Genomic DNA, 25,442 nt, shown 5'->3' with positions numbered 1-25,442 from the left:
TTTGCTTATGCATTGTCAGTACTCATGGAATTCCTTGGAGTGATCTGTGAAATCCAACTGCAGGATATGGTATCCCATGATAACTGTACTTTAATTCTAAAACATCATTGAAAGTTTGGCCTCTAACCATTGCATGGTTTATAAGAGTTTACAAGTTCTTTGTGTAAACTTCATATTAATCTGAATTGCCCCAATATTTATGGGAAAAATAAGTAATCAAGGGTTTCTGTAAACCAAAATGAACTCCTGGTAGTCTCAGAAGTGAATTTTTTCTGTAGTGTAGGGTGTACAACTAATTGTTTTTGTGAATCTAGAAATATCCAGATTTGTTAACAGCTCTGTGTTTGGTGGGTCCCTCACAGTGTAAACTTCTGTCCAGCCATTATATATATAGTCTCACCAGTGAAGCTGTGTGAGTGTGTGCTAAGTCGCTTCAGCCATGTCTGGCTCTTTGTGACCCTTTTGACTGTAGACCACCAGGTTCCTCTGTCCATGGGATTCTACAGGCAAGAATACTGGAGTGGATGGCCGTGCCCAGGGGATCTTCCCAACCTATAAATCGAACCTGCATCTCTTAGGTCTCCTGCATTGGCAAGCAGGTTCTTTACCACTAGTGCCACCTGGGAAACCCACTAGTGAAGCTAAATCAAGGACCATATTATGAAATTCTCCCCCTCAGTCACCTTTCTGAGTACAGAACAACTCCAAACTGTTGTTGTCTTCCTCTCCCTTCAATCTCGTCTGACAGCTAGCAGGGCCTTCACTCTCAGTGCATCCTCCCCTGTGTCTGCCTGTGGTCATCATCTGACCTAGGCTTCTTATCACGACTCAGAGGCACTTGGAAGAATTAAGATGTCTTCATTTCAGTTCACTCACTCAGTCGTGTCCGACTCTTTGCAACCCCATGAATCGCAGCACGACAGACCTCCCTGTCCATCACCAACTCCCGGAGTCTACCCATACCCATGTCCATCAAGTCAGTGATGCCATCCAACCATCTCATCCTCTGTCATCCCCTTCTCCTCCTGCCCCAAATCCTTCCCAGCATTAGGATCTTTTCCAGTGAGTCAGCCCTTCGCATGAGGTGGCCAAAGTATTGGAGTTTCAGCTTCAACGTCAGTCCTTCCAATGAATACCCAGGACTGATCTCCTTTAGGATGGACTGGCTGGATCTCCTTGAAGTCCAAGGGACTCTCAAGAGTCTTCTCCAACACCACAGTTCAAAAGCATCAATTCTGGGGCGCTCAGCTTTCTTCACCGTCCAACTCTCACATCCATACATGACCACTGGAAAAACCATAGCCTTGACTAAACGGACCTTTGTTGGCAAAGTAATGTCTCTGCTTTTAAATATGCTATCTAGGTTGGTCGTAACCTTCCCTCCAAGGAGTAAGTGTCTTTTAATTTCATGGGTGTAATCACCATCAGCAGTGATTTTGGAGCCCCAAAGAATAAAGTCTGACACTGTTTCCACTGTTTCCCCATCTATTTCCCATGAAGTGATGGGACCAGATGCCATTTTCTTAGTTTTCTGAACGTTGAGCTTTAAGCCAACTTTTTCACTCTCCTCTTTCACTTTCATCAAGAGGCTCCTTAGTTCTTCTTCACTTTCTGCCATAAAGGTGGTGTCATCCACATATCTGAGGTTATTGATATTTCTCCCGGCAATCTGAGTCCAGCTTGTGTTTCTTCCAGCCCAGAGTTTCTCATGATGTACTCTGCATATAAGTTAAATAAGCAGGGTGACAATATACAGCCTTGACGGACTCCTTTTCCTATTTGGAACCAATCTGTTGTTCCATGTCCAGTTCTAACTCTTGCTTCCTGACCTGCATACAGGTTTCTCAAGAGACAGGTCAGATGGTCTGGTATTCCCATCTCTTTCAGAATTTTCCGCAGTGTATTGTGATCCACACAGTCAAAGGCTTTGGCATAGTCAATAAAGCAGGAATAGATGTTTTTCTGGAACTCTCTTGCTTTTTCGATGATCCAGCGGACATTGGCAATTTGATCTCTGGTTCCTCTGCCTTTTCTAAAACCAGCTTGAACATCTGGAAGTTCACGGTTCACGTATTGCTGAAGCCTGGCTTGGAGAATTTTGAGCATTACTTTACTAGCGTGTGAGATGAGTGCAATTGTGCGGTAGTTTGAGCATTCTTTGGCATTGCCTTTCTTTGAGATTGGAATGAAAGCTGACCTTTTCCAGTCTTGTGACCACTGCTGAGTTTTCCAGATTTGCTGGCATATCGAGTGCAGCACTTTCACAGCATCATCTTTGAGGATCTGAAATAGCTCAACTGGAATTCCATCACCTCCACTAGTTTTGTTCGTAGTGATGCTTTCTAAGGCCCACTTGACTTCACATTCCAGGATGTCTGGCTGTAGGTGACTGATCACACCATTGTGATTATCTGGGTCGTAAAGATCTTTTTTGTACAGTTCTTCAGTGTATTCTTGCCACCTCTTCTTAATATCTTCTGCTTCTGTTAGGTCCATACCATTTCTGTCCTTTATCGAGCCCATCTTTGCATGAAATGTTCCCTTGGTATCTCTAATTTTCTTGAAGAGATCTCTAGTCTTTCCCAATCTGTTGTTTTCCTCTATTTCTTTGCATTGATTGCTGAGAAAGGCTTTCTTATCTCTCCTTGCTATTCTTTGGAACTCTGCATTCAGATGGGAATATCTTTCCTTTTCTCCTTTGCTTTTCACTTCTCTTCTCTTCCCAGCTATCTGTAAGGCCTCCTCAGACAGCCATTTTGCTTTTTTGCATTTCTTTCCATGGGGATGGTCTTGATCCCTGTCTCCTATACAATGTCACGAACCTCTGTCCATAGTTCATCAGGCACTCTGTCTATCAGATCCAGTCCCTTAAATCTATTTGTCACTTCCACTGTATAATCATAAGGGATTTGATTTAGGTCATACCTGAATGGTCTAGTGGTTTTCCCTACTTTCTTCAATTTCAGTCTGAATTTGACAATAAGGAGTCCATGATCTGAGCCACAGTCTGCTCCCGGTCTTCTTTTTGCTGACTGTATAGAGCTTCTCCATCTTTGACTGCAAGAATATAATCAATCTGATTTCGGTGTTGACCCTCTGGTGTCTTATACTTCTGTTAAAAGTGTGTTCTGTCCTATTTTATCCAAAGCCAAAGCCTATTTCTTTAGGAACATTTTTGTTCTCTCTCATTCTTAGAAACAAAGCTTCCCAGTTTAAACCATTTGGCAACTTTATGTGGTAGCTACTGTCAGTCATGCAATTTCAGATTCAAAGGAGTTGTGAAATTGGACCAAAGTTGATGACGAATGGGGGCAGTCTAGAGTCCTTGGAGAGGCAGAGAATTAGAAACAGACCAACAGAACATTGAGATAAAACATTCAGTCAATCAAGAAGGGTGAGTCAGTTCAATGGAAAGGAGCAGGAAATGTATACTTGGAGATACGCCACTACAAGCATTGGTACTTTGACAAGCTAGGATCTTTCTGAAGCATGCATTTTATAATAAGCAAGGAAAGAGTTAAGACCTGTTTCACAAATTAATATAATTCAGGATCTTAGTAATTCATCCAAATCAGTAGTATGAAGCAAAGCAAGTTGTTGAACTATATTATACTTATTCAGGCTACTTACTCTAATTCTTCTGTTGTCTATTTATCCCGATAAATTTAGAAAAGGTGGTGAACTTTCTACAAACTTACAAAATTCAGAAAGAATGGTGAACTTTCTGCAAGCTTACAAAATTCTTTTACACTGCATAAAACTAGATTGATGTAGTTGCTTACTGAGAGATGATTAAAATAAGCTTCCCAGGGCCATTACTTTACTAGATTTTGGACCTAATATATACATGTATTATACTATACATATGTGACTATTTTTCAAGGAAATGTCTACTTTTCATTTCACCAAGTTTAATGTGTACTATGTTCCTCTTATTGAGGAAATAATGTTTATTTATCTCAGACAGTGGGTATATTTTTTAAAAAGCACACTGAGTCTTCCTAACCAATGATTGAAAACATGATATAAGTTAAATCCAACTGGACATTAATTTATTGTTTAAACTATCCAAACTTCTTATACTAAAGAACTTTAACAACATTATGAGTTTATTTTGGCATTTTTCAAAGATTTGAATCTTCAGTTATTATTTTCCAAAATATCATGAATACATTACAACTAAGAAGGAAAATAGCATTCTATTCAATTAAGTATTTATTGAGAATCTATTACCAGCTTTAGGCTGGTGTCTTCAGTGGGCATATTTTATGTCTTTGAGGAACTTATTTCTTCTTGGGATAAAAGACATATACTTACTATAGATAACAGTTTTACATGCTGTAAATGTAAGAATTGTATCGTGTGATCAAGATAGTTATTTTTGAAGCTGTTTTTCTGTTACAATCAGCTGAGGAGGTTTTAAAAATACAAATTCTAAGTTTCCATTCCCAGAGATTGTGATTCAGAGGATGGTTTCTAAATGGCCCTTCTGTGATGATTATTTTGGAGGTGGTTCAGTGAAAAATGCCATGTGCCAAAATAATTTTGGAAAGAAAGATATCAATTTGGATAGACTCCTTAGATTAAAATAGACCAATACATAACATTCTCTTTATTGCATCTAGGTCTTAGTAATCAGAGTCATTTAAAATTGATAAGTAATTTAATTGATGTCTCTGCAGATGTTTTGTTACATTTATCTAACTATTGTACTGATTAGAAAATATTTCTAACTGATAATTGCTGTGTGTGTGTGTGTGTGTGTGTGTGTGTGTGTGTGTGTTCTCAAATCGTGTCTGACTCTTTGCGACCCCATGGTCTGTAGCCTGTAGGCTCCTCTGTCCAGGAAATTTTCTAGGCAAGAATACTGGAGAGGGGTGTCATTTCCTCTTCCAGAGGATCTTCCAGACCTAGAGATTGAACCTGCATCTCCTATGTTTCCTGCATTGGCAGGTGGATTCTTTACCAGTGAAGCACCTGGGAATCCCTAATTTCCATATATTTTATACTTAATTTAACTTATTTCTCAGTTTCTTTCAAGTTACATATTTCATAAACATCAGTACTGTTTCCTCCCTGTCTTAATAATTTGTCCCTTGAATACAGACACCCCCTTTGGTAAGGTAGCTAATATTGGACACAGTAAAATACTATGATATCCTAAGAAACACAGCAAACAAAAAAAAACATTCTTGTGGTCTAAGTTTCTTGTTAGGTGCTACAAAATCTCATTTCTTGTCTTCACAGTGAACCTTCTTGAAAAAGTAATCTGTACAGTAGTTAAGAGAGTTGCCACTGAGGTCAAATTCCTTGGATTCATCTATAGACACCACCTATCACAGTGACTTGATAGATAGATACTAGCTTTATTAAGATTATTTTTGTCTCTCTTTTAATTGTCTTCTCTCTTAAAAATCTCTCCTTTCTTTATATCCATCCTTTTCTGTTTCTGTGACTTCACCACCTCCTGTGTGATAAAGCTTCCCTAATAAATTGATGAATAGTACAAATCTCCCTTTCAGCTTCTGTTCAGCACCGCCCAATAGAAGTACAATGTGAGACACAACTATAATTTTAAATATTCTAGTAGCCACATTTAAATAACAAGACCAAAAATAGATAAATTTAATAATATAGTTTAACACAGAATATATAAAATGTTAAACATTTCAATATAATGTAATCAGTAAAACTTAATGAGATATTTTCATACTAATTATCTGAAATCTGGTGTGTATTTTACACTTAAGCACATTTTTAATTGAAATAGTTGATTTACAATGTTGTGTTAGTTTCTGATATATAGCAAAATGATTCAGGTGTATGTTTGTGTGTATATATAAAAATATATATGAGTACATATATATATATATACACTCTTTTCAGATTCTTTTCCACTATAAGTCATTACAAGGTATTTTGAATGTAGAACCCTATAGTATATAGTAGGACCTTGTTGTTTATCTATTTTATATACAGTTATACAGTAGTGTTACAGCACATCTTAAATGTTGATCTGCTTGGTCTGCATTAAGATTTTATAAATTTTACAACTGAAAACTAGATTTAGATATCCAAGTATTCCATACCTGCTTAAAGTCTTCCAATAACCGAGTCAAATATTAAAAAAAATATTTTTCTTTAATAGCCACATCCAACTTGACAAAATTTATCCATTTTTTTTTAAAGAGCTATTTTAACTTTGATGCAGAAATATACCAGTTTGAAAACTATGTCTAAGTAAATTCACTTACTCTTGTGTCAGCCTATTATTATTAACATGAGATTCACAGGGATATTGCATAAATTGAAAAGCAAGATTATCAATATCAACAAGAAATTCTTCAACTTTTTTGCAGACATTTTATAAAATTGCCAGTTGCAATTAACATTTGTGTGTTGATCATATTAGGGAAATATGTAAAATCACTATTTATTTGTATGCTAGAAGTTTCAGTTTCAACATGAATAATCTTAACTTTTCCAACTACTTTACAAGTAAGCTGACTATCCTTGAGGTTTCAAATTCAGTACACTCATATACAGTGTGATATTGGTGAGGGAACATGTATCCATGTGCCATGTTTTTGTCATTGGTTATTGGATACTTGGCAGTTATTCCTTTGTTTCAAAAAAATCTTAGAGTTGACAGTTCAGTGAATCCTTGTAAAACTCTTCTGGGACTTAGCCAATAACCATTGGAATAAAACACAAAATCATTAAATTTTTCTTGTTTTTTTTTTCCTTTTGAATTCTGTAAACTAGTGATGATTGAGAACATTTGCATATATATACTAACAGTTGTATCTATGACACTTCCTATTGAATCTGTGTTAAAAATTGAGAACAAACATTTTCAACATATATAATATTTTGGGTGCAGTAAGACAAACACCTCTAGTTTCAAATTACAAACTACAAACTTAACTGTGTGGATTTTTCATCTAACATAACTGAAGCACTGATCATTGTGATAGAAACTAATTTTTTAAATACCTAGCTGAATTTCTTCTTTAATGAATGTAAAAGATGTTAAAATATCTGTTATGGTTCTAATTTTTAGATAGTGAATTGGCAACATCTCTTCCTAGATTTAGAAGCCCACTGAGAAAAAAAAGATCACCAAAGTGTCAGTTGGCCAGTATCCCTTATTTTCTAACTCTTACCAGAGTTCCCATTCTTAAAATGCATATTTGAATAGGTACTCCTTTGCTGATAAATGTTCGGGAGATCATCATGCTTTCATAGTAAAATCCAAACTCCTTAACATTCAGTTTCATAATCTTGGCCTTCCAATCTTCCCAACTTCACTTTACTACCCACTCCTCTGAAACTTTGTTCATGTCATGCAGAAATAGTTGTGGTTGTTCCAAAAGACCATTCTCTCCTACTTCTCAGTGCCATTTCACTTTCACTCCAGAAAGAAACACCTCTTCCCTCTCCAACCCCCACCTGTCTTCCTCCTGCTAGTCTTTCACAACTCAGCAGCCTCCCCTGACCGCTGTCGTCTCCTAGGCAGCCTAGAATTAGTATCCTTCTTTTGTGCCCTTCTCACCCTATGACCTCTGAACACTATCCCATAGCACTTATTATACTATACTGTACTTACCTCCACCAGATGGTAAGCTCTTTGAGAGCAAGAAGGGTGCTTTTTGTCCCTATACTACCACACACCAGAATGGCCCATGGCATGTAATGGGTGCTCATGTTACATTCATATTGTAAGTTTCAAGGAATACCTGACTAAACTTGTATGATAAATAACTATCCTGTATGTAAGGGGTTCTACTTTTCACTTTAGGAATAAAGATGACTTATAAATATAACAACTAACTAGTGAGTTGGACATCTTATTTTAGGATGTTAATTGACATTTTCTTTTTACTCCTCTAGAAAAGTTCTATCTAGCTCTTTATTTGTTTAGTATGGCTTACGTTATAACCATATTTGTGATTGTTTATTAATGGATTTTGCTTTTGCTGCCAATAAATCGTCTTTTCCTTTTTCTCTCTTGGTCCAGCTCCAACAGAGGCCACTGTGCACCCACATCTAGGTAAGTATTTGAGACTCCAGTGTCACTGACCTCAGTGCTCAGCTCAGTTCAGTCACTCAGTCGTGTCCAACTCTTTGTGACCTCATGAATTGCAGCACGCCAGGCCTCCCTGTCCATCACCAACTCCCGGAGTTTACCCAAACCCATGTCCATCGAGTCAGTGATGCCATCCAACCATCTCATCCTCTGTCATCCCCTTCTCCTCCTGCCTCCAATCCTTCCCAGCATTAGGGTCTTTTCCAATGAGTCAACTCTTCACATGAGGTGGCCAAAGTATTGGAGTTTCAGCTTCAACATCAGTCCTTCCAATGAACACCCAGGACTGATATCCTTTAGGATGGACTGGTTGGATCTCCTTGCAGTCCAAGGGACTCTCAAGAGTCTTCTTGAACACCACAGTGCTAGATCTACTTGTTTCACTCCTTTGCCATGTGAGCAGGGGATACAGAGATGAGGAAACTCTCTGCCCTCTCTGATTCTCTGATCATTCATTGAAATCAGACTCAGGTCCAGATTATGCTTTAACCTGAGACCTCACTGAGGAGGTGATCCAGAAGCCCAGTTTGGGCTAATGGAAGGACTTTTGAACCTGTTGCTACATTTATCCTTAGAGTCCAGTTGGATCTGATCTTTTGACATAGGGTTCTAATGCTGAATTTTCCCCTAAGCCTCTACCCATCATAAATAGTAGAGCATGGAGACAATAGGCAAGGAGCTATGAGTGTGAAAGAACTGAGATAAACTGAGTGTGAAAGCAGATCTGAGATATCTGCTTAAACTAGTGTTGCTGTTGTTCAGTTGTCAAGTCATGTTCAACTCTTCACAACCACAGGGGCTGCAGCACACCAGGCTTCCCTGTCCCTCACCATCTCCCAGAGTTTGCCTAAGTTCATGTCTATTGAATCAGTGATGCCATCCAACCATCTCATCTTCTGTCAGCCTCTTCTCCTTCTGCCTTCAATCTTTTCCAGCATCAGGGTCTTTTCCCATGAGTCGGCCGTTAGCATCAGGTGGCCGAAGTATTGGCTTAAACTAGCACTGGCTTGTAAAAAGAGAAAAAATTTGGCCATTTCTTCAAAAACTAAAATGAGATTGTCTAAATAACTGGATGCTTTGTCTAATAGCACCATGTAAAGTTGCCTCCTCTCATTTTTCTCATGATCTTTTCATTCTGACATGTATTTAGTGGGCTGCAGTTCTTGAGGCAAGATTGTACAGTGTTAATAGTACGGATCCTGGAGCCAAATAAACTGAATTTATCTCACCTCTGCCACTTGCTTGCATGGTGATATTGGGCAAGTTACTTAATTCTATGCCTCTTTCCTCACCTATAAAATGGAAGTAATGATAGTACCTACCTCCTATGGTTGTTATGAGGATTAAATGAAGTTGTATTTGTAAAGCATAGTCAAGGATATGTACATGTAATAATAATGTTTGGAAAGGAGGCAATACATGAATAAATAACCATAGAGGCTTACCCATGCCTCTGTAAAAAATCTCTGGAAAGCAAATGATCTTTAAGAGTTAAATTTCTCATATATGACAGTGAAGACTGATTTTAAAAGCAGTTTCCTACACACACTATTTAGTAAGAATGAAAAGAAATCCTCCTAGCTGGCTCCAGCCTTTTCAGCTGTCTGTCACTGTGGGACTTGCAGATGGGTCAGTATTTGTCTCTTGGGCTTTCTCTTTCAACCTATAAACCCAATTAATTTATTTTTCTCTTTGGGGAAGCTCTACTTTTCTGTAATGCTACAGCTTGGGGCTCGTCTTCTTTGGCAGATGAACGCAAGCACTTAGAAGCATGCCTTCTGGCAGCTGAGGCAGGCTGGTGACCCGCGGTGGCCCAGCCGCATCTCAGCCATATTGGGTATTTGAGAGAGCAGTACCCTGTAGGCATTTCAGACACTGCATCTAATCGCTCAGAGAAATCATTAAATCACTCCCAAGCACAGAAGACATCACAGTGTTCTCTCCAGTGTAAATCCATATTCTCCCTGTTGTCAAGCCTAAGGCTTTGAGTCTGAACAGCCATTTCTCTCAATACATGCTGATTCACTGGTTTTCCCGACTTCGTTATGTGCTTACCTACTGGCATACCTGGTATAAAGAGGGTGAGGGTGCCTGCAGGTGGCATTGTCACCAAAGAGAATTTGCAAATGAGCTTTCTGGTATTTGGAGGTGATATTTGATTCCTCAGCCAGTTCAATAAATTATATACAAGTGAACTCCCGAAAAGGGTAAAATATCACTTTTGGAAAAAATAAAATTTGGGGTTATGTTTTGTTAATCAGATCATATGATTTTCATTTTTTAAAAAAGCATGTGCAAACTAGTCCAAACAAAATTATATAGACCCATAGAATTTATACTAGCTGAAACAAATTCCCTAAGCAAACCATGGGAATCAGATGAGAAGATTTTTGAGCACCAAATTCATTTTTTACAATTTGTGTAGAAATAATTATCATTCCTCATACAACCGTAAAAATGAATCTACTTACATTGTAGCTGGCCACGAAATTGTTTTTACTTGTCCATCCTCTATTCAGTGGAAATATCACATACTCCACAGTTTATGAAAACATTCTTTGCTCTTGGCATGACCTGAGTTCTTCTATAGCTTAAAAAGAAGTATTTAATACAATCTCAAGTGTAACAATAATATATTTAAGACTGTGGATGGTTTTCTGCCATTCCTCCTGACTTCTAACATGACTTTATTTAGAAGTTTTACTTACTTGTGTAGATAATTTCTCTTATGCAGCTCTGAAGGGGAAAATGTTAACAGTTTGAAACACATTAAATAAAAAAAATTAGTGAATATAGGGAATGAGAAAAAGCAAGTCAGGGCAAGAGGGGTAGTAAGAAAGAGAAGAGGAGATGGGTTAGTAAATAACAGCAATGTTAGCTGACAACAAATAGCCACAGTGTTCTGTTCCCTTCAATGCCCTAAAGTGAGTTAGGCACTGACTTTATTCTGGATGTGTTGAGCTGTGAGGGGCAAGTCTTGTGTGACCTCTCCTTGTAGGCTAGTGCTAACCTTGGTCTTCTCACCTCTGAGACCTGGGTAACATTTTGGTAGGGTTCTCTTTGGGGGCTCTGGTTTCCAGACTTCTAAACAGTGGAGTTATTCTTTTACTTAGTAGTTTAGGGGCACAGCAAATGCAATCAGCTGCTTGTTTAAACTTCAATTTTAGTTTAAAATACTGTTATTTCTCATAAATGTGGCATGTTGACTCTCTTGCATAGCTAAATCTATTGTTTAGTATAACCCTTTTCTAAATCTTTGTTTTTCCTTTAGCTGAAATTCATAGTGACAGTATTATCCTACGAGATGACTTTGACTCCTACCACCAAAAGGAATTGAATCCAAACATATGGTAAGTTAAAGAATTATGCCTCACTTTGGTCTGTATAAAAGGCAAAAAAAAAAAAAAAAAAAATTATACTTCCTTGGAGTAGTTACATAAAATTAAATTGCTCTTTAGCTCTAAGTTATCAGTGAGAATTGTTCAACTAAGAAACTGGGATTAATGTTGCTTAGAGTATGTCTATTGTCTATTTCCTGACTTCTTTAAGAACTGAATCTAGGTATCCCTCAAAGCCATGGGTGTGGTCAGTTTTTTTCAGTAGTACAAGTTATTTACACAGAAAACATTGTGCTTTATTATGTCTAAATAATTGCATTTATGTTAAAGGAAAGAAGGGAAATGACTTATCTGAAACTGACAGATTATTTGGGTCATACTTCCAACTAACTTCTGTCTTATTGGATTACTTCATTTATACTCCAGTCTTTCCTTCCAAAGCTGTTTAGAGACAACCCTATGGGATTTTGGAGGGCAAAGAAAGAATTAACCAAAACACATCCATTAGAAACTTGTTGAATACATAAATGGATGCATGAATTTGTTGGCAGTTTGTTGTATTTTTCTGCTGCTGCTGCTGTGTCACTTCAGTCGTGTCCAACTCTGTGCTACCCCATAGACAGCAGCCCACCAGGCTCCCCCGTCCCTGGGGTTCTCCAGGCAAGAACACTGGAATGAGTTGCCATTTCCTTCTCCAATGTGTGAAAGTGAAGTTTCTCAATCATGTCCAACTCTTAGCGACCCCGTGGACTGCAGCCTACCAGGCTCCTCTGCCCATGGGATTTTCCAGGCAAGAGTACTGGAGTGGGTTGCCATTGCCTTCTCCACTTTGGAGAAATGAGTCTATCCATAGAGAGCTATAGTCAATCTGCATAATTTGAGAGAATATCTGAATATGTTATTTTCTGTGGTACTAAATGTTTTGTGTACATGAGTAAGAGTTCAAGATAAATTAGAAGCTCTAATGTAATCAGGTTGTAACCAAAACCCAAGCAATATTCAAGACTAGAAAGAGAATGACCACTTCATCCTCAAATGTCTGCATATGATATTAATTTGTTTTTCCTTATTTTCACTGTTCAACAAATATCAAACAATAATTATTTTATTTATATAGTTCATTAAAAAGGAATGTGGTTCCTTCTTTTGAGTAGCTTATAGTTCAGCAGAGGAGATACTTAAGATACATTTTTAAAAAGCTTATAATTCAGGATAGAAATCCTTGCGTGGAATAGAAGGTTATAAATAACATACTAAAGTTCTAGAAAAGAAAGGCTGACTCTAGTGAGAGTTTCTTGGAGAAAGTGGTCCTTAACCTGAGAATTGAAGATGACATATAGGTTTAGAGAGTGTTGATGCTTAAATACAAACAGGAACTTATGTCTTTTCTAGAAAGAAATATAGATTTAGAGAGTGTAAGTATACAAAAAAATCAGACTAGACAGAGACACAAAGTCTTATGATTCATACGCCATTAAAGAGATAATTTATCAAAAAGATTTCACTTACCTCTTTTCTAAATATAAATTTCTTAAAATAAGTTGAAAATCTTTATTAAGGAAAAGACAAAAACTTTCTAAGCACTACTTCTACCCAAGAAAAATTATCTCATTCTCCTCACATTTGGCTTTTTTATATCCCATTAATATAGATGTTATCAGATGATTTGTTTCTTTCAAGGCAAGTTCATTTGTGTCAAGCTAATTCATTTTCTTCAGTGAGTTTTCTTGACAAATATACAATATGACTTTTATGTGGTCCAAATTCTGTTATTTTTGAAATCAATAAAACATGATTGATTTTGCTTCACCCATTTTCATGACTGATCTGGTAGATGCTTTCTTGACCGAAGTTATGGATTTTGTGTCCCACTTACTTAACTTATGGTTTTTCCTCCTGTTTTAGAAAACCTTTTATTAACTTTAAAAAGCCATGCACTTCTGTCTTCTATCAAATATGCTTCAGAGTAATTTTACTTTATCCCTAATTGACCACAATCTCCTTCATCTAGTCTCTTTACGATTAAAAAATAATAATAACCTAGGAAGCTCTCATCATTTGAGAGATGGCTTTGTTGAACATAAGTGGCAGAGGTTCTGAAATCAGGTCTGTCTGGGTGGACTTTCAAGCTAGCTACTTGTCTATACAGTCAGCAAAAACAAGACCAGGAGCAGACTGTGGCTCAGATCATGAACTGCTTATTGCCAAATTCAGACTTAAATTGAAGAAAGTAGGGAAAACCACTAGACCATTCAGGTATGACCTAGATCAAATCCCTTATGAGTATACAGTGGAAGTGACAAATAGATTTAAGGGACTAGACCTGATAGACAGAGTGCCTGATGAACTATGGACAGAGATTCGTGACATTGTACAGGAGACAGGGATCAAGAAAATCCCCATGGAAAAGAAATGCAAAAAAGCAAAATGGCTGTCTGAGGAGGCCTTACAGATAGCTGGGAAGAGAAGAGAAGCAAAAAGCAAAGGAGAAAAGGAAAGATATTCTCATCTGAATGCAGAGTTCCAAAGAATAGCAAGGAGAGATAAGAAAGCCTTCCTCAGCGATCAGTGCAAACAAATAGAGGAAAACAACAGATTGGGAAAGGCTAGAGACCTCTTCAAAAAAATTAGAGATACCAAAGGAACATTTCAGGCAAAGATAGGCTCGATAAAGGACAGAAATGGGATGGACCTAACAGAAGCAGAAGATATTAAGAAGAGGTGGCAAGAATACACAGAAGAACTGTACAAAAAAGATCTTCACGACCCAGATAATCACGATGGTGTGATCACTCACCTAGAGCCAGACATCCTGGAATGTGAAGTCAAGTGGGCCTTAGAAAGCATCACTACGAACAAAGCTAGTGGAGGTGATGGAATTCCAGTTGAGCTATTTCAAATCCTCAAAGGTGATGCTGTGAAAGTGCTGCACTCGATATGCCAGCAAATTTGGAAAACTCAGCAGTGGCCACAGGACTGGAAAAGGTCAGTTTTCGTTCCAATACCAAAGAAAGGCAATGCCAAAGAATGCTCAAACTACCGCACAATTGCACTCATCTCACACACTAGTAAAGTAATCCTCAAAATTCTCCAAGCCAGGCTTCAGCAGTACGTGAACCGTGAACTTCCAGATGTTCAAGCTGGTTTTAGAAAAGGCAGAGGAACCAGAGATCAAATTGCCAATATCCGCTGGATCATCGAAAAAGCAAGAGAGTTCCAGAAAAACATCTATTTCTGCTTTATTGACTATGCCAAAGCCTTTGACTGTGTGGATCACAATAAACTGTGGAAAATTCTGAAAGAGATGGGAATACCAGACCATCTGACCTGTCTCTTGAGAAACCTGTATGCAGGTCAAGAAGCAACAGTTAGAACTGGACATGGAACAACAGATTGGTTCCAAATAGGAAAAGGAGTACATCAAGGTTGTATATTGTCACCCTGCTTATTTAACTTATATGCAGAGTGCATCATGAGAAACGCTGGGCTGGAAGAAACACAAGCTGGAATCAAGATTGCCAGGAGAAATATCAATAACCTCAGATATGCGGATGACACCACCCTTATGGCAGAAAGTGAAGAAGAACTAAAGAGCCTCTTGATGAAGGTGAAGGAGGAGAGTGAAAAAGTTGGCTTAAAGCTCAACATTCAGAAAACTAAGATCATGGCATCTGGTCCCATCACTCCATGGGAAATAGATGGGGAAACAGTGGAAACAGTGTCAGACTTTACTTTTTTGGGCTCCAGAATCACTGCTGATGGTGACTGCAGCCATGAAATTAAAAGACGCTTACTCCTTGGAAGGAAGGTTATGGCCAACCTAGATAGCATGTTTAAAAGCAGAGACATTACTTTGCCAACAAAAGTCCGTCTAGTCAAGGCTATGGTTTTTCCAGTGGTCATGTATGGATGTGAGAGTTGGACGGTGAAGAAAGCTGAGCGCCGCAGAATTGATGCTTTTGAACTGTGGTGTTGGAGAAGACTCTTGAGAGTCCCTTGGACTGCAAGGAGATCCAATCAATCCATCCTAAAAGAGGTCAATCCTGGGTGTTCACTGGAAGGTCTGATGTTGAAGCTGAAACTCCAATACTTTGGCCACCTCATGCGAAGAGTTGACTCATTGGAAAAGACCCTAATGCTGGGTAGGATTGGGGGCGGGAGGAGAAGGGGACGACAGAGGATGAGATGGTTGGATGGCATCACTGACTCGATGAACATGTGTTTGGGTAGACTCCAGGAGTTGGTGATGGACAGAGAAGACTGCCGTGTTGCAGTTCATGGGGTCGCAGAGAGTCGGACACGACTGAGCGACTAAACTGAACTTGCCAGCTGGGTATCTGAGAATAGTACAAAGCTTGCTTTACCTCTCTGAGCCACATTTCTTGTCAATAAAAGTGAGTCGAGTATTTTCCTAACACCATTGTTTTAAAGTTTGATGAACCTGAAAAGGTCTGGCGCATCTCCTAATGTATTGTTGCTGCTAATACGAATCAGTTCCCTCTTTCCCTCTCTTATTCTCTGTCTCCTACTCTACTTTTTTGTCTCCCTCCTTCCTTCTCTTTCCTTCTTCCTCCTATGGTATAGTTGCATGTTGGTCTACTTGCCTCCCCTTGAGCTCAGATATGATCCCAAATCATTATTGTTAAAATATTCTTCAGTCAATTTATGTAAATGAGTCCCCAAGTCTTCCCTTACTGTATTCAGATCAAAAACAGACTTCAAATTAAATATATCTATATTATATAATATATATTAATGAAAATACAGTAGAATTATAGAGAAGGGAGAAACAAAGAGTGTTAAATATCTTAACCCCCCTTAAAGTAGACATAAGCTCCCTAAAGTTAAAAACCAATACAATCAGATATTCCAGTGAGGTATTTCCAATAACATAACAAAGCTCTCTCTTGCTTTGGACCAACATAGGCAGTTTTCCGGCTTCCCTGGTGGCTCAGTTGGTAAAGAATCCAACTGCATTGCAGGAGACCCAGGACCCCTGGAGAAGAAAATGGCAGCCCACTCCAGTATTCTTGCCTGGAGAATCCCATGGACAGAGTCCCTGGAGGGCTACAGTTCATGGCGTTGCAAAGAGTCAGACACGACTTGGCAACTAAACCACCACCACTACCAGGCAGTTTCACTCTCCCAAAATCTGTTTTCTTGGTATACATATTGACATGCAAGTTTTGTCCCTTATGATATTGTCTTTGATTTTCTTTACCCCAATTAGAAGCCACTGAGCAGCTTTGTGAAAACCAGGAAGGGGAATCCTTACTGACAACCCATAACTTTATGCCATTGGCACACACCACCAGATAGAAAGAAGCTGAAGGTGTACTGCTTTGGGGCAAATTCCCAAGGCTCAATATATCACTCAGTAATTTGTCGCAAGAGAAAAGCACTCTGTTTTTCTGAGCATGTTTCTTCCATGGAGTTTGAAAATCATCATGTGCATTATTTGACTTGCAATTTTTTAAGGACAAGCAAAAGGAAGAATTAAGAAACTACAGTCCCATCTGTGCAATGATGGGGAGAGAGATCAGCTTATATTTAGTCACTCACACTTTATTTGCTTCCATTGACTTCATCTAGTGAAATCAACTTTTTTTCCCACTTCATTTCATATTATTCTTGATATCTAAATTTCTTATCTCTTTTACAAATGAATGTACACAAAAAACAAGGAGCATAAAATGATATTACTATTATAATGAATGAACGTACCAGCCAAGTTATTATTCCAAGTGTATGACTGTGATTGGATAGAACCAAGAAACTTTTTTACATCAACTCAGTATTGAATCTGTCTCTCTGCTTAGTTTAAATATTAGATTTTATTTTAAAATTAATTAATGTACTTAGTTAAAATTTCGATAATATTAAAAATAATAAAAATAAACCTTCTTCCCACACTAGATCTATATTCCTTCTCTCTAGAGGCATCAACTGTTACCAGTTTCTGTCAGTCCTTCCAGAAATTGTTTAGGCTTACACAAGTGTCACAGTTATGAATTCTGTCCACAAAATTGGGTATCAGAGAAATAAAACTTTATTTATTCTTTTTTTAACTCAACTTAATTTCTTTTCATTGTGTCCCTTCTACCAATAGTGAAAACTTAATTTTGATCAACTTTAGCTTCCCTTCTCCCATTTTTCTGGTGTTGTAGCTAAATATCAGAGAACTTATTAGTTCAAAGGCAAGGGTGGGGGCACACCTCTTATTCCCCAGTCCTCTGCTCCTACAGATATCCACTGAATCCTCCCTGTCTCATCTAGTTTTTGGTGACTGGTCCACACAGGTAGCCTTCTTACCTGTCCTAATCACTCACTCCTTCATGACGATTGCTCCATTTGATCCCTGCTTGAAGGCATGACAACTGCTAACTGCTCCTGGGCCTGGGCTGTGAATGTCTCTGTGATGCTCTTCTGTGCTGTCATGCCACTGTGGTCTTTCTGCCTCCCTGAGATGCAGAGTATAGAGTCCTCCTATGCTTTGACCCCCAAAGGGGGTCTCCCTATGGCGCTGCCAGAGAAGTGGCCTTTTATCTCACATTCTCTCAGCCATTTCTGTTTGCTTTGTTTGAATAAAAAATGAGAAGTAAAGTTACAAGCGAAGAGAACAGCAAAACCTTTTCATGGGAATATAGTGACACCTCAGGCTTGATGAGAGTGAGGCTTTTCCACCTTAACTTTGCCCTGATGCTGGGCCACATGCAGGTAGACCTCTGGATCACACCAATAACCTCGTCAGGTCAAATGTACCATTGAACCCAAGAGAGTGAGAGAAAGAATGTGGATAAAGCAACACTGACTTACCAGCACTGTTGACAGTTCTCCATTATCAAGTGTGTTCAGTGTAATTACACTCCTGATGATGGAAATGGATCAGTAGAGTCTTGTTCCAATAGAGACAACCCTATAGCCAAAAAGAAAAAAAAAAAAAAAAAAAAGGAAGGAAAACCTCTTATAACTAAATTTAGAAGGAAAGGAAAGACCTACAAATACACTCTATCTCAACATTTCACTTAAGCATATTCTACTTGTGTCTCAACTACCTTTTTTATAGTTTCTTTTTATAAATTATTTTAGTATTATATAAACACTGTCAGTATTACATATGAATGGTGAGAAATCTTGATTTTTTTTTAATTAAAAAGAACTACACCTAGTAGCAAAAAACTAGTAACATCCCAGGTACCCATAAACAGGGGAATGGATAAATAGTGATACATTCATACAGTGGCATGCTATTCAGAAATAAAAAGGAATAAATTATTGATAGCTGAAACAACATGGTTGAATTTCAAAAATATTATGTCGAATGAAAGAAGCCAGATCCAAAATAATTCTTACTGTATGATTCTACTTACATGAAATCTAGAATAGGTGATATTATCAAAAGTGCTAGAAATTAGTGATTGTTTCAGGGATGCGGAATTGACTGGGAAGGAGCATGAGGAAATTTCTGGGGTGATTAACACATTATATATAGTATTATGAGTGTGGGTTACATAGATGTGTACCTTTGTCAAAGCTTGAAATCCATGTATTTCCCTGTGTGGAAATTTACCTCAGTAAAAAATTTCAACAGTAATTTTAAAAAGTGAGAAAAGTTAAGAAATAGGAGACATTTATGACTCATAACTTGAGTTAAAAAGAGTTCAGAGAGATGGAGAGAGAAAGTTAAAGGAACTTAAAAGTGAGTAAATTTTTTAAAATAATTTAAGTTTTCTTAAAAGATGTCTTTACCCTCTAAGCAATTAGAAAGTCAGGAATAATCTTTGTTTTGGCTTACAGATTATCCCTTTAATGCTTGTTTTCTGAAGATCACAGAAGGCATCCAGAGCTATAATATCACTAGGCTATGACGTTCTAGTGGGAAATGTGAGACTGTTAGAAAACATGAAGATAAATAGCAACTAGAAGACAACAGATGTTTCCCCTCCAGCACAGTAACAATAGCAGAGATGTTCTGTTCAGCAGAGATCAGGGAAGAACAAGAGTCACTCATCAGAAGAAGCATCTTAGATAAGTAAGTTGCGATGCCAACAGGGATATGAGACCTCAAGAAGAGAGACACAAATGAAGTTGTCTCAGATCCTGTGGACATGAAGACCTCTGTCAATTGGCTTATCATACAGAAAGCCCCACAGTTTACAGCTAAGGAAGCTAAAACTGTGGCCGGCATTGCATAGAGTTGCTTGAATCAAGAAAAGACTAGAACATTTCCATTTTTATATGTAAAAAGATCACACTACAGAACTAAAGAAATTGAGATCATAGACTCTGCTGCATCTGATAGTCTCTTTAAAATACTAATTTACTGAAACACTTACCCAGAAATGGAGCAAAAAGATTGGTGATTTGGCTTTTTAAAGTTTATTTTCTTTGAGAAAAATAATTATCTAAACAAAGACCCTAAAACGACTGAAATTTTAGTATGCGGGTGAGTTATTCTAGCTGAATCTTTATTTATTCAGTGATCAGTAGTTTAACCCGTGTAAGATAAAAGAAGTCAAGTGAGCTGTAAAACTACTTCAGAGTTCCTTAGTATCTTGGAGCCCTCATAGAAAACAAGAGCAGAGGGGACTCCATTTAGTAGACAAGTGTGAAAACTACAATATAAATGTAGTTTCTAGGTAATCAGAACAAAGTAAGTCTGATGACCAGTGTCACTGGGGAAAAAAAAAGTAGATAAAAGTACATCCATGTTGTTCAATGTACAGCTGGCCTGTGGGTGGTAAGCCTGTAAGACCTGATGGGTGAAGGGAAGCACTCACCATGGGCATCAAGCTCTGCACATCACTGCTGAAGGATTTCCAAGGGGCCTCTTGTTGTTGTTGTAATGGTGACCACTTGGAATCATATCACCTAATATGTCATCTTACCTATTTGACATGGAACATATACCTTATAAGTTTTCAGGAGCTGGTGACAAAGGGAGACTGTGAATGGGTAATAAAAGTCTGCAAAATAATATTTTATCTGATGACTTACCTTTGCCAAAACCTTAATATATCACTGTACTTTGGGTTGTGGAATTATAATTCAGTTTTAAGGTTTAATGGTCCAGCATTCTGATCTTTTTTAAAAATGTACTTATTATTTATTTGACTGCATTGGGTCTTAGTTGTGGCAGGCAGGATCTTTAATTTTCTTTTTCAGCATGTAGGATTTTTGTTGCAGCATGTGGGATCTAGTTCCCAGACTAGTGACCAAACCCAGGCCCCATGCATTGCATCCAAGGAGTCTTAGCCACTGGACCACCAGGGAAATCCCCCGATATTCTGATCTTCTCTGCATCTTTTTCTACTTTTTCTCTTCATCTTCTTGACCTCCCCTTTTTCTACTATCTCTCACTCTCTCTTCTCCTTTGTTAGCAATTTTTTCTCTTATTATAAAACTCTCCTCTAACATTCTTTCTCTTGCTTCCTCCCCCTCCTTCCACTTCAGTTCAGTTCAGTCGCTCAGTTGTGTCTGACTCTTTGCACGCCAGGCCTCCCTGTCCATCACCAACTCCCGGAGTCTACCCAAACCCATGTCCATCGAGTCGGTGATGCCATCCAACCATCTCATCCTCTGTCGTCCCCTTCTCCTCCTGCCCCCAGTCCTTCCCAGCATTAGGGTCTTTTCCAATGAGTCAACTCTTCGCATGAGGTGGCCAAAGTATTGGAGTTTCAGCTTCAACATCAGTCCTTCCAATGAACACCCAGGACTGATCTCCCCTAGAATGGACTGGTTGGATCTTCTTCCAGTCCAAGGGACTCTCAAGAGTCTTCTCCAACACCACAGTTCAGAAGCATCATTTCTTCGGTGCTCAGCTTTCTTCACCGTCCAATTCTCACATCCATACATGACCACTGGAAAAACCATAGCCTTGACTAGACGGACCTCTGTTGGCAAAGTAATGTCTCTGCTTGTAAATATGCTATCTAGGATGGTTATAACTTTCCTTCCAAGGAGTAAGCATCTTTTTATTTCATGGCTGCAATCACCATCTGCAGTGATTTTGGACCCCCCAAAAATAAAGTCTGACACTGTTTCTACTGTTTCCCCATCTATTTCCCATGAAGTGATGGGACCAGATGCCATGATCTTAGTTTTCTGAATGTTGAGCTTTAAGCCAACTTTTTCACTCTCCTCTTTCACTTTCATCAAGAGGCTCTCTAGTTCCTCTTCACTTTCTGCCATAAGGGTGGTGTCATCTGCATATCTGAGGTTATTGATATACACCCTTATGTAATTGCTCTGGGGAAAACTTCATCTACAATAGAAAGGTTAACCAGGAGGTGTCCTAATATTAAAATAAGGTGTGAATCTGGAAGCTTATTATTTCCTTCTTTAATCTCTGTTTTTTATGACAGAAATAAGAACTCACTCAATGGAATTAAATGTCAAGTACATTTGAAACAAATGAGAAAATATTTCCTCAAGCAGCATGTAGTAGAATTCACCATAGTAGGAGGTCAGAATATTGCATGCAGTAGTAGGGTATTAGAAGGAATATTTTTAATCCAAATAATATTTGTCATTATAGCGATTAACAAAGGAGAAATTAAATTTTTAAACTCCCTGATGAATAGGAAGAGTTCTCTTACCTTCCTCAGTGAGAAGTAATGAGAAAGAATGAACTATAAATGAAGTTTGTCATTTTCACATTTAGAGCATGTGTTAGTTCCTTAGAAAAAAAAGTCATGACATTGTTGAAGGTGATATTATTCTCAATCTTACAGAGTGAACTTTCCTTACTGTTTTTCTAAAAATATTCCATATTTACAAAGAGAAGAGAATTCCTTGAGGGTTTTTCTTTTTTTTAAGCGCGGTCTCTCATAAGTAAATAGTCATGCCTTTTTACTCTAAAACATCATCTCTTTGCTATAAAATATGGTCAAAAAAGGAGCTCCAGTGTCTCCAAATGAAGTCAGCTGACTGTCCAGCTCCCAGATGGCCGACAGGGTCCTGTTTACTTTGATGGATTCACCAGTCCCTGATCTGACCTTGCCTTTCAAGCTTACACATTAGATTATCAGCACATGCAGTATGAGCTGTACCTGGGGGAACAGACTTGTTATCTTTGGGTCAGAAAATTATAAGAGATGTCTCTTTTCTCTTTCCATTTTTAAAGTACATTTTATAACCAGATCAAATATTAAAAGTATTTTAATATCTCTGTTCAGAAATGCTGGTGAATAGACAATTCTGACTCATAGAATACCAGACATTGCCTCCTTTAGAGGCAATAAATTACAGAGAGATAATACAATGTCCCCCAGTCTTGGGGACAAACAGCATGTATCCCAAATGAGAATTTGATAACTGATTGTCAATGAGTTTCCAGATGATTAACTTGTTTCAGTGGAGTGACTGACTAAAGGCTGAGTGATTTCACTCTGATCTAAAAAGAAGAATGAGCCATGTAATTAGACTGCTCTTGAGAAAATAGTATTTCAGTTATTTATTTATTGTTATCAGGATGATGTCACCACCAACCATTCATAAATCTCTGTTCAATGGAGCCCAAGTTTCTCTTTAATCCTCCTCCCCTTTCCGGTGTCCTAAAAGTCCTGTGTGAGTCTCTGTAGGACATGGGGACCGCAGGGACTCCGGGGACATTTCACGCCAGCTTCCTCTGTGCCTCCTTAACAGGGACTTTGGCACGTTTTCCAGCCTAATAATTTTAAAGTCAGGATTAAAAACCTAATTATACCTTCAGAAGTGTGCTCTCTACAGCACAAATGCACACTGCATATAATTTCTAAACAAAAACAGCCACCTAAATAATAATAATAATAATAAAAAAACAACAACGGAGTATTGACACCAAAATAACAAGTTTCAAACTGCCAAGGAGCTTGTTAGAGTGAACACCAAATCTTGGCTCAAAGCATTCTTTTTCTTTTATGTTTACAGTTTAACCCTACATGTGTTGGTCAACCTGCCTTCATCCTTACTGATTCCTTTTTGGTTTTATTAGTGGAAAAATGGTAGTATGGTAATGTGTATGTAAAATAGGGATGAATTATCTAAGGATGTACATGACCAAAGGAATATTGAATTTGCTTATGTACTTTAGTCCAGTAAATTCATTCTAAACATTTTCTATGAAGTCCATGACATTTCTTTTATTTTTGTACGTTTGTATTAGCAAAGCAAAATCCCTTATCCTATAAATGAAAAAAAACAACTTTCAAGAAAAGACACTAGGTTTTCCAGATGAACTCTGATAGCAAAAATGATGACAAACATTTTTGAAATGCACATGATTTTTGTAGAATTGGAGTTCTTTTCTCTTCCTGGCTGCATTAGAGTGGAGTGGGAAGAATATTGGACAAGGAATCAGGAAAACTGGCCTCTAGTCTCATTCTATCATTTATAAAATGAGGGGGTAATGAAACTCGGTGATACTTCAGATGCCCTCCAACTTGAATGCCTAATGATCTGTGAACTCTAGTAATAGATAAGATTCATGTGGTACCTAAGCATGTGATAAATAGATTCAGAGAGAGCTCAATAAATTCAGGCTTTGCATGGTCTTTGGGGATAGCAAGCATTTCCCTTAAAATGTCTTTTAATCATACTCTTCATGAGAGTATATTTCGATTCATATGATGTGCCATGGTATTTGTCAGATTCTTATGTTCTGTTTTTCATATTGATAAAAAGAAAGGGGGGGAGTTTCTTAGACTAGAGAAATATTCAGTATTACTTTAAAGCAGAGAAGCAATTCGTTTCTAATCCTTAGTTTGGAAGGTCACATTCCTTTTTAAAATGAAAAACAAAAATCTGTTTAACTGAAATTATTTAAAACTTCCTCTTTCCATCAATCTCTGAAGAATATGTTACCTTACTTTACAGAACCCATCATTTTCTTGAACAAATTCAGTTGAGAAACTACAGTTTAAATGTTAGAAGTAAATAACACTTTTCTTGGTCTTTGTACCACTAAAGCTCATCACAGTACCTGTAGGTTCCTAGCACAAGTTTGTTAATTTTAAGAATGAATTACTGAATGATAAATGAGTAAATATCCCATTGGCAGCTAAGAGTGGATTGAATTTGACTACCCAGAGGGATATGTCTTCAAAATAACTTACAATAGATTATGTTGACAAACCCAGTCATACTGTGAGAAATTCAAGTAAAGGGCATTTAAAAGACCTTGACAGGAAGCTAACAGATTTGTTTCATCAGTCCTTGGTGAAGCCATTGTGCCTCCAGGTAGCAACAATTCAGTGAGTAATAGCTGGTATTTCAAGATCTTTAAGATTCAACCGGGTACCAATGCCTTTGTTAATTTTAAGTTTCTGGAGCTATAAAGCACATCAAGGAAGAAAAAGGTCCACAGGGTTTGTTGAGCCAAGTGGGGAGAATGCTGTAACTGATTGCCTTTTTTGTGTGTTTTGTTTTTTTTAACTCCTGTTATTCCACAAAATAGAAGTGGTTCTCCAAATACATCAAACATCTACTGTCTATTCACTGGTTCCCTAGTGCCAGGCTATAGGCTACCTATACTAGAATCATCTTTAAACAATATACAGATATCTAGGCTACATCTGAATCCTATTTAATCTAAACTGTGGGTGATGGGGATTTGAAATACATGTGTTTATACAGATATTATTTTCCTGATATACAGTTGATTTGGGAACTGCTGATCAATATTTATAGATAGAATGATTGCTTTGAGAATTCAAATATCAGGCCTCGGACTTCACACCAACAGTGATGCTTTTAGTTTAGAATTACTTGAGGAAAATGGCAGATAGTCCATGTGAGGGTTGAAGAGTCTTTTAATTTCTCTCTGACAAAGCTCATTTTTCTTCTGAGTCATTTCACAATGCCGTGGAGGACAAATAATCCTCATCTATCATTAAGAGCGCCCACTATGATTTTGATGCTACTTCTCTGTACTTCAAAATCACACTCCTTGGGAAAAATTAATGTATAGTTTCAAGAATAGAAAAACAGTAGTAAAAAGTTCATGTAACAGATTTGCTGTGAGGGGGAAAAAAAAC

At 37.8% G+C, this 25,442-nt stretch overlaps 1 protein-coding gene across 2 annotated transcripts in view; it reads left to right on the top strand.

The window, feature by feature from the left end:
* The window catches only part of RELN (reelin), a 555,021-nt gene that overhangs the window by 250,650 nt on the left and 278,929 nt on the right, over positions 1–25,442 (top strand). For both annotated transcript variants that reach the window (XM_081535825.1, XM_081535826.1), the window contains exons 5-6: positions 8,021–8,053; positions 11,361–11,439. In XM_081535825.1, coding sequence (XP_081391951.1) covers positions 8,021–8,053; positions 11,361–11,439 — 112 coding nt within the window. The remainder of the gene's footprint in view (positions 1–8,020; positions 8,054–11,360; positions 11,440–25,442) is intronic.

Source organism: Giraffa tippelskirchi, chromosome 10, assembly GCF_054371585.1.
Source record: "Giraffa tippelskirchi isolate mGirTip1 chromosome 10, T2T-mGirTip1v1.2.pri, whole genome shotgun sequence".
NCBI classification, from domain to species: domain Eukaryota; kingdom Metazoa; phylum Chordata; class Mammalia; order Artiodactyla; family Giraffidae; genus Giraffa; species Giraffa tippelskirchi.
The sequence above is the reverse complement of the archived record's forward strand: the minus strand, read 5'-3'. Positions and strand labels throughout refer to the sequence as shown.